Below are 10,483 nucleotides of genomic sequence, written 5' to 3' on the forward strand. Positions count from 1 at the left end.
GGAGGAAACCGGAGCATCCGGAGGAAACCCACGCAGACACGGGGAGAATGTGCAAACTCCATACAGTCAGTCGCCTGAGTTGGGAATTGAACCCGGATCTCAGGCGCTGTGAGGCAGCAGTGCTAACCACTGTGCCACCCACAGCCACCGTGCCGCTTTAGTTGTGAAAAGTCCAATGTAACTACACTTATCTTTATTTCTTTTTGGAAACTATTTAATTACTTGAAGAGAGAATATATCAGATAAGATTGCCAAATCAAAGGTTCTCGATTATTTTCTCTGCAGCTCAGTATTAGACCAAGCATTTACAAAACTCAGAATTCAACTTTTATCAGTACAGTCTACAACATTTAACTCAAAACGTAATTATTTCAGAAGATTTTATTTAAACTTTTTTTAAAAAAATCTTTTGTGATTTCTGGAATGGACTAGATTTGAATGAATGAAACTTTTCAAATAGCCATCAGACAAGTCTGCATTGGTGTTGGTCCGAATATGACCAACCTATTTTATAATAGAAAGCCTTTCAAGCTTCCATCAGATTCAGTTCTGGTGAACTAGATCAGACGAGAGTGAAGTAACCAGTAGGGTCTACTTGAATGAAACTGAAATTTAACTTGTAATTACCAATGTGCAAAGGCTAACAACCCCTTCAATTGCTGATCCCAATTCCAGTTGAGCCCATTAACTCCCCTTAAGAATATTTGACCTAAAAGACACGAAGTTTTGACTTCTCCTAATTGCTTCTTCGTTCCATGAATGAAGAGTAGACTCAGCTCAAAAAATAGGTTGAAAGACTATTTCCCACAGATTAGCCACCTCCTAGCGGATGTCCTGTTAATTGGGAAGCTCGAATATTTAAATTTAGTGAATTCCCCATTAAGAGGGTCCAAAGCTCATTCTCCAACTAGGTCAAGTCATAGGTTGCAATTATGAAACACGGTGTAGTTTCACTGCCGATTTTCTTAGATAAACAAGTGTGGTAATAACTCTACCTGCAAACTCAGTGGGTCTCGCCGTTTAGACTAACCGCTCTCGTTGTTGTTGTACTCTGCTGGTCAGTATATACTGGGGGTACCTCACATTGCTGAGCTCAACGTATCTGGGCTGCTGTGTCTGGGGAGGCGGTGTTTCACTGAACCGCTGCACCGTGTCCCAGCGGATGGCCGTAGCGTCCACCTCCTGCGGCGAGTCCTTACTTTTCACGGGCAACCTCTCGGAAAACCCTCTGGTCAGCTGGGCCAAGCTCTTGGCGTTCTCCAGTTCCTGCGGAGGGAGCTCGATGTTGCCCGTGCACCAGAAGAGCCACCAGACCAAGCTGAAGAAGACGATGATCGAGCCGCTGTAAATGAGACAGTCCCCAAAGCCCCTACCACCCACCTGCACATTAGCAAAAATGCCAACTAAAAGTAAGGAAAGCCCTCCCGCGTCCAAGGTAATGGCCATCCAGAAGAAAGCAGGACACCTTCCAATACCTCTCAGCACCATCGCCTTTTGCCTGCAGCCCAGCTACATTTACACCCTTTCTAAAAAAAAGTTTGGGAGAAGAGCAAATTGTCCCATTAACTGTTTGTACTGGGTATAGTGGCTTCCCGTGACGTAAATCCTGTCTTATTTGGTTAGGGAGACGTGGGCTAAATGTTTTCAAAATTAAAGATAATACTTTGACAAATTTCTTTTTTTTAAATGATGGTTTCAAACTGAAATACATAAAACTTCACTGGAGTAGCAGTTCCCTGACAATAAGTCTGAAATAGTTCTTTTGACCATTTCATTTTTTTGGGGGGGTGGGATTGTTAAAATGACTAAGTAGGTTAGTCTGTTTGTGCAGTGTGAACATTTATAGAAAATGCATCCACACCAAGATCAATATCAATCCAAAAATTAAATCAATCCCTCAATTCCCAAATTTGCTTCATATGTCTTTAACAAACTCAATTCACAAATGAGGCATAGCTTATTCCAGAAGCTGGTTTTCAGGAATATCTTAAAAGAGGGAATTCTCCACTTTATGGTCCAGGTAGCTACAGACAGGGATTAAAATACCCAGTCCTAAGGAGGTGAGAATTGGAGGAATACCAACATCTTGGATGATATTAGGGCTGGAGAAAACAGGAGATGGGAGAGATTTGAAAACATGGATCAAACCTTTAAAGTGGAGAGGTTACTGAATGCACAGTTGATGTAGGTCAGGGAGCACAGTGGTAATGGTTAACGAACCAGACCAGATGAGAGTGAGGATAAAGCAGCTGTGATTTGGATTACCTTAAATTCCTGCCTAGCCAGGAATATTTTGCAATTGATATTAAATTTAGGATTGGATCAAAGCTCCAGCAATAAATGAGCTGATGTAGTGGAAGAGTTGAGTGATTTTATAGAGGTGATCCTAGTGATGGGGCATGTATCTAGGTAGATACCCATCCAAGGGGCCAACATTACAGCAATGTTGTAAACAGTCTAGTCTTGGCCCAAACATTGACAAAGAAAGAGAATAGGAATTCTTAATGGCTTGGGGAATGCTTTGTGTCAAAAGCTGAAAACAGCAGCTAAATTATAATATCCCCATGGATTTTTCTTATAGGAAAAGTATAGGCCATTCAGACCCTCAAGCCTTTTCCACCATTGAATGAGCTTGTTAGCTGATTTGTGACCTAACTGCATGTAACTACCTTCGACCCATATTCCCTAATGCCTTTGCCTAATAGCAAAAATCTGTCTCAGAATTAAAATTAACAATCAACAGGATCTTGGTCAGAGGGGCTGATGGGCCAAGGGGTGGCAGATGGACTTTAATTTAGGTAAATATGAGATGCTGCATTTTGGAAAGGCAAATCATGGCAGGACTTACACACATAGTGATAAGGTTCTGGGGAGCATTGCTGAACAAAGAGTTCCTTGAAAGTGGAGTCGCAGGTAGACCAGATAGTGAAGAAGGCGTTTAGTATGCTTGCCTTTGTTGGTCAGTGCATTGAGTTGGGAGGGGATGTTGTGGTTGTACAGGACATTGGTTAGGTCACTTTTGGAATACTGTGTTCAATTTTGGCCTTCCTGCAATAGAAAGGATGTTGTTCAACTTGAAAAGGTTTACAAGGATGTCGCTAGGTTTGGCGGGTTTGAACAATAGACAGAGGCTGAATTGGTTGAGATTATTTTCACTGAACGGTCAGAGGCTGAGGGGTGACCTTTATAGAGATTTATAAAATCATGGGGAGCATGGATAGGGTAAATAGCCAAGGCCTTTTTCCCGCAGTAAGGGAGTCCAAAACTAGAGGGCATAGGTTTAAAGTGAGAGAGGACATATTTAAAAGGGACCTAAGGGGCAATGTTTTCATGCAGAGGATGGTCTGTGTATGGAATAATCTGTCGGAGGAGGTTGTGGAGGCTGGTAGAGTTACACCATTTAAAAGATATCTGGATGGGTACAGTACATGAATAGGAAGGGTTTAGAGGGATATGAGCCAAATGCTGTTAAATGGGACTAGATTAATGTAAGATATCTGGTCGGCATGGACAATTTGGACTGAAGGACCTGTTTCTGTGCTGTACCGTTCTATGACTCTATGATTCTAATTGATCTAGCATTCACTGCTGTTTGTGGAAGAGAGTTGCATACCTCTATGACCCTTTGTGTATAAAAGTGCTTCCTAATATTTCTTCTAAATGGTCTGGCCCTAATCTTTACTCAAAGCTCCATAGTTGGAGAATCTCCAATCAACAGAAATAGTTTATCTTTATCAACCTTGTCCTTTCCTGTTATTATCTTGAAGAATTTGATCAGATCACTCCTTAATCTTCTAAATTCTACAGGAAGCCTAATTTGTATAATCTCTCCTCATTACTTCTGAAGTCCAGGTATCGTTCTTGTAAACTTAATTTTGTACCCCTTTCAAGGCCAATGAATCGTTCCTAAGATTTAGTGCCCAGATCTGCTCAGAATACTCCAAGTCTGGTGTGACCAGGGTTTTGTATAACTGTAGCATCTTTATGCTCCAGTCCTCTAGACATAAAGACCAGCACTCCATTAGCCTTCTTGATTATTTTCTGCACTTATGTGGCATTTTAAAGATCTATGCACCTGTATCCCCAAGACGCTTTCCATCGTATTTAACTGCATATCATCTAGAAAGAACCTTTATCGATCCTTTTCGAATCCAAAATTGACAATTTCACTTACATTGAAATCCATCTATCACAGTTTTGTCCATCCACTTTGTCTATCAGTATCCCTTTGCAATTTTATGCTATCATCTATAATGGCTGCAAGGCTGCCAAACATTGTGACATCAGCAAATTTGGATAAACAACTTTTCATGCCATTATCCAATTTATTAATAAATCAGTGAGTAATTGAGACCCTCACACAAATCCTTATGGGACCCCAATTCTTCTTGCAATGCTGTCCATTTGCAACAGTTTGAAAGCAATCACCACAAATGGTCAGTGAGTGCATTTGAAAATTGTAGCAGCATATGGACACATCAGACAGCAATTTTCTTCAATTTTAATTCTATTTTAAAAGGTCGATGTGCCAAAAGGACATGGAACACTCTGAACAGGGCTAACATTTGGCTAAAACATCAGGTAATGATTTGGAAGCATCAAGCTTGATTTTTGGAAGTTTCTAGTTTGAAATCATTGTTGAAACAAAGGTTTTGAAAAAAGTAGAACAAATGTTAAAGTATTGAACTAATGAGAGTAGATTAAAAGTCTGCCCTCCAATGGATTGTGCAAATTATCATCCAAACTCCAAAATCAATGTCAATGCTACTTTCTAAAGTATTGTCCCAAATATAACAAGTAGCACTCATCCCACAACATATTTTTTTAAAAATCTAGGTGGGGAAATTGCTCTTGAATTTTTTTTGACAGGAAATCCCTCTGTTTGTTATGGTATGATTCAGCTGATAATATGTCACTTGAATTTAAAAGAAAAAAATTCAGTCATGGGATGTTGGCATCACAAGCTGGCTAGCATTCACATCCTTGAACTGAGTGGCTTGCTAGATTATTTCAGACAATGAGGGTCAATAGCATTGTTGTGGATCTAGTGCCACATGTAGGCAGGACCAGGTAAGGATGACCGATTTCCCTCCCTGAAGAATATTGGTGAGCCGCATGGATTTTTCTTCACAATTGACAATATTTTCATGGTTACTGGTAAATTCTTAATTGTGTTTTTTTAAAATTCAAATCCTCCCATGGCAGGATTTGAAGCCAGGTCCCCAGAACATTAGCTGAATTTTCCATTAAATATTCTAACAGTAATACCATAGGGCCATTGCTTCCCATCTGACTGCTGCAAGTTAATACTGTTCCACACCAAATGGTTTGAACAGAAAATACACAGGCAAATTTTGCCAGGCACAATTTCAGCTTGCTCAGTCTGTATTTGCTATAAATGGGAGTCACCAAAATCAAACAGTCATACAGCCCTGACTGCTGAACTGGACAGCCCATTTGCTGTGATATTGATCATCTTTTTCCAGAGACAAATCAAGCCAAATATTAACATTCCTATATTATGAAGGTTACAAACTAATTTGGGGGGAATAAGTTTACATAAATACACAACAGGTTAAATTAACTGGGCTCCATGGAATGATTGTTTTATTCCCAGGTTGTTGATAATAGTCTGCCAATGTGATTTCACCGTATGACTCGTTTGTACAGTGATCATCAGGGGAAGTGAGCTTTATACCACTCAATACAAGTTGTATTCTACAGATTGGATTTACCCACAGCCATGTGGAATGCTTCAAGTTGCTGTGATTTCTTCAAGTATACTGCCTTAGAAGGTTTCTCCATGATATCTGGATGAGATCAGAATGATGGCTTATCAGAAATCATGCTGTCTAATTAATGCCAGCATCTGTTTGGATTAAGTGAAACACAAGATTGTTGGTACAACTAGGAAAATGCAAGTTGTTTAATATATTTTTGTTTCTCTTTCAACTTTCTACATACAGTGGAAAGGCTAGGCATCTGTCAGTACTATTCAATACCTTAGTATTTGGAGTGTCTGTTGTAGTGACCCAAATTGTGTAATGATGCAAAGGACTTCCTGGACTCTTGGTGCAGTTTGTTGACAAATCCATCAACTAGGTGATCATTCATGCTTCGACATGATACAATAGCTTGATATGGTACTTAGGGCTAAAGGAGCAAGCAGGTACAGTTGGATAGTCAGCCATAGCGATACTGAAAGAGAAGCAGGTTTGAAGGACCAAATGGCCTAGCCCTGTTCCTAATTTCTATGAAAACATATTAGCAAACCAACCTCTAGACATCATCATCTACTGCAACTCAAGTTAGATTATGAGTAAGTGATTTGGATGAAAAGCACAACATAAATTATAATTGAAATAGATGGTGCTTTGCAAGAACTAAATTGTCTCAAATTATGGAGCTGAAACTGAGCGTACAATGATATCCTTAGTATTCAGCCTCAGGCATTGTAATCTATCAAGTATGCAGAGTCTGTCAATAGTTCCTTTTGAATGTCTGTACTTTATCAAATATAACTATGGCACAATGCTATATGAAACTTCCACAGTACTTTATGTGCACACTTCATCAATGCTATCCATCCATTTGGGATCTGTACAGACTGCCTGCTGATTCACGTAACCAACTTACCTTAATGTGATATTGATGTCTTTTCTAGGAGACAATTCAAGCTAAAATGTAACATTGATATTATGATAGAAATATATGATTGGGGATAGTACATGTATAGTACTTAACCTTTGGTTATGTAATACCACATTGGATCTGTATTCTCAAACATGATGCTCTGTCAGCTTATTCTATATATACTGTCTTCAATCACCTCACTAAAATGGTTTTTCAAAAAGGAAACTTTAAAAGCAATGTGCACTATTCTATTGCACACATAAATATTTTACAATTCTAATGGGAAATGAAAAGAAAGTCAAGCATATTTCCTTTGTACTAAGTCAATATTTAATAGCCCATTTAAAAAAATTGAGTTCTTTCTGAAATTTATTAAACAACCAAATGTTTGCAGGAAGTTCCATCTGAGAGCTAAGACTATTTGTACACTTGTCCTGATGAGTCACAGATTTCAACAAATTTGCTTTATAACCAGGAAACAATTTTTAAAAAAGTATTAATTGCCACAGCATGTAATATTTGGTCATATTGACTTATAATGTGTATGGATTGAGTCATAAACTGTTCAGTTACTTTGTCATTTCTCTACTAAGATAAACTACCCACTGTATTGTTTCTTATGGAGTTTAATGTTAGTTTTCTTTTTTTTTAATTTTGCTATCTTCTGGTTCTGTGGCTTCCATGCATTATATATTATTTCATCCGAGGGGACAGAAATTATTTTTGTAATCCTGAATTCTATTCCATAACAAATGGTAAAGAGGTACACAAGAGCGTTATAGAGTGAGCCTACCACTGTCATCCCCTCCATCTCAGTGGGAAATGTCTTGCTATACCTTTTGCAGCCCCAAACTCAAGGTTTTGTTGTAATATAGGCATTGCTGACTGAGGAATAGTGGCTACAGATATAATTCACATAATACACTAATTGGGCCTTGCATTTGCTCCAGTTAATTCTGTTCATACTTCAAAGTAATCTTTCTTGCTGCTTTGTTTCCCTTTGTCTCATCTGAAGCTATTAATTTATATTTTGGTAGCATTGTAATAGAAACGGTCTCTTTCTATTACCTCTCACATGGGCAGTCTTCAATTATTTGCTTAGACAGTAAATGTTCGGATGCTATTTTACTGCAGATTTAACTGTATATGTACATTTTCCATTGATGGGTAATTGAATTAAGATCAATAGTGGTATTCTGGCTTTATTTTGTTTTTCCTGAGTCTGTGGTGAGATCCATTTTTTATTTTTATTTGTTCATGGGATGTGGGTATCACTGATTAGGCCATATTTATTGCGCATTCCTAACTCCATTTGAGAACGTGGTGGTGAGATCCTTCTTGAACTGCTCAGTCCTTGGGTCTATACCTGTTGGACAGTGCTGTAAAGAATGAAGCTCTCGGACTTTGGTCCAACGACAATGAAGAAATGATGATATGGTTTCAAGTCAGGATGATGAGTGACCTGCAATGGAACTTACAGGTGGTGCTATTCCCAAGCATTTGCAGAACTTTTCCATCTTGGTGGTAGAGATCATAGGTTTGGAAAATGCTGTCCAAGGAGTCTTAGTGAGTTGTTGCAGTGCTAGGTGTTAAACACTGCTGCCAGGGTGCATTGTTGGTGAAGGACATGTGTGTTGCAAGTGATGGATGAGGTACCAATCACTTCAGTTGCTTTGTCCTAGATGACACTATATTACTGGAGTGTCATTGGAGCCATGCCCATCCAGGCAAGTGGAGAGTATTCCTTTATGTTTGACTTGTGCCTTGAAGTAGTATTGGGAATACTGTAGGTGAATTATTCATTGCAGAATTCCAAGTCTCTTATCTGCTTTTGTAGCTGCAGTATTTATATAGCTGGTTCAGTTCAGCTTTTCATTAATGATCAGCCAGCAGAAAGTTGACGATGAGTGAATTCAGTGATGGGAATTGAGTGTCAAGGGGAGAGGTTAGATTCTCTCATTTTGAAAATAGTCATTGTCAGGTACTTGTGTGGCATGATTGTTTCTTGCCACTTATCAGTCCAAACCTGGATATTTTCCAGGTCTTGCCGCATATTATAGTGTGCCATTACATCTTGACTGGGATCAATTAGATCAATCCATTAACAAAAAATCTAAACTAATGGCCTGCAAGTAAGTTTTCTGATGGCTCTCACACAGGGAATAAAGCACCTGGCACTAAAAGCAGATAATTACACAAGAAACGCTGTGCAGTAGCCTCATTGTTGATACAGACCTATTATCTACTTTTACGATACTCAGAATGCAATTAAGCTCTACATTTCAGGCAGGAATTTATGTATGAAAGTAGCTTAAGAAACAATTCAGTACCAAAACTATAAGATAATTGTATTGCTTATAGGAACTACATTTCTATAAGTATCTAGGATAGCTTGCTGAGCTGGAGGATTTGTTTTCAGATGTTTCATCACCATACTAGGTAACATCATCAGTGAGAGTATCCAGTGAAGCGCTGGTGGTATGTCCCACCTCTCTATTTATTGGTCTTTGTTTCTTAAGGTGGGTGATGTCATTTTTGGTTCTTCTTTTCAAGGACAGGTAGATATGATCTAAATTGATGTGTTTATTGATGGAGTTCTGGTTAGAATGGCATCGATTTAGATCCTATGCATCTTCCTTTGAAAAAAAAGAAATAGCATCACCCACCTTAAGAAACCAAGACCAATAGAAAGGTGGGACGTGCCAACTACGCTTCACCAGAAACACTCACTGATGATGTTACCTAGTACGGTGATGAAACATCTGAAAACAAACCTTCAGGCTCAGTGAGCTCACTTACATACTTATCAACCTGAGCTACAAATCTTCTCAATAATTGCTAACTACATTTCTATGTTTAGATTCAAGAATATAATGTAAAATGAGTCTTGGTTTTCTTTGGAAACCTAATATTAATGCAAAAACAAATGCCAGAGAAATTCAGCAGCATCTGTGGACAGAGAAACAGAGTTAACATTGTGAGTCTGGTACGACCTGCTGAGTTTCTCCAGCACATTCTGTTTTCTTTTTTGACTTTCAGCATCAGCAGATTTTTTTTTTAGTTTTTATTGAAGTCATATTGCTCCTGAGTGGCTTCAGGTAAAATCACTAGAAATAGTCAAAAGAAAAAGATGTTCTTCTGACATTGACAGAAAAATAGATTAATATCTCAGCACAAACCGTTCCAGGGCAATAAGGTGTAGACTCCTGATTTCAGTTTTTCATGTTGTGAGTTCTCAATTTCTGCTCACTATTTCAGTGCGGAGATGCTGTGGGTAGATATTGATTGCCTTGTGATGGTGAGAGGGTAAAATCTGCAGCTGGTTTTAGATCCTAAGATGAAAAATGACAGAGAGTGAGTGTTATTTCAGGTGATGAACACTTTTTGCCCACTGGCCCTTGCATCGGCATCCTGCTTAGATTCTTAGCTGATGCATGGGCGTATTATACAATAAAACTAAAAGTGAATAATTGGCAAAAATTATCCAGAACTGTTTAAATATTCCTCTCAACTTGCTCACATTTATTCAAAATAGTTTGTTAATTCCTTCCAAATGAAAGAATTCCTAAAAGTACCAGTGGAAATCACAGACGAAATTACAAATTCTAATTTACACTGTGTTTAAACAGAAACGGAAAGATGGACTAAGTTGGTCAATTTAATTCTACTTTCATTTATTTTTAATTTACTTTTTATTTCTTAGTGAAGTATTATTGAATTTCAGGACAAAGAAATGCATTTGAGTTGAATCTATTTTCATATAAGAAGTGAAAGATCGTGGCGATTTTTGTGAAATTTATCTGACAATGGATCCTAGAAATACTGTAGAATATATATTTTTATGTTAGAG

The 10,483-nt window shown here is 38.3% G+C and overlaps 1 protein-coding gene across 1 annotated transcript; it reads right to left on the bottom strand.

Moving 5' to 3' along the window:
* Positions 1 to 1,020: 1,020 nt before the first annotated feature.
* Positions 1,021 to 1,488, bottom strand: LOC132827986 (transmembrane protein 238-like). The gene has a single exon (XM_060844840.1). It carries the CDS (start codon positions 1,486 to 1,488, stop codon positions 1,021 to 1,023), a length of 468 nt encoding a protein of 155 aa, XP_060700823.1.
* Between the last annotated feature and the right edge of the window lie 8,995 nt (positions 1,489 to 10,483).

Source organism: Hemiscyllium ocellatum, chromosome 25, assembly GCF_020745735.1.
Source record: "Hemiscyllium ocellatum isolate sHemOce1 chromosome 25, sHemOce1.pat.X.cur, whole genome shotgun sequence".
Classification (NCBI taxonomy): Eukaryota; Metazoa; Chordata; class Chondrichthyes; order Orectolobiformes; family Hemiscylliidae; genus Hemiscyllium; species Hemiscyllium ocellatum.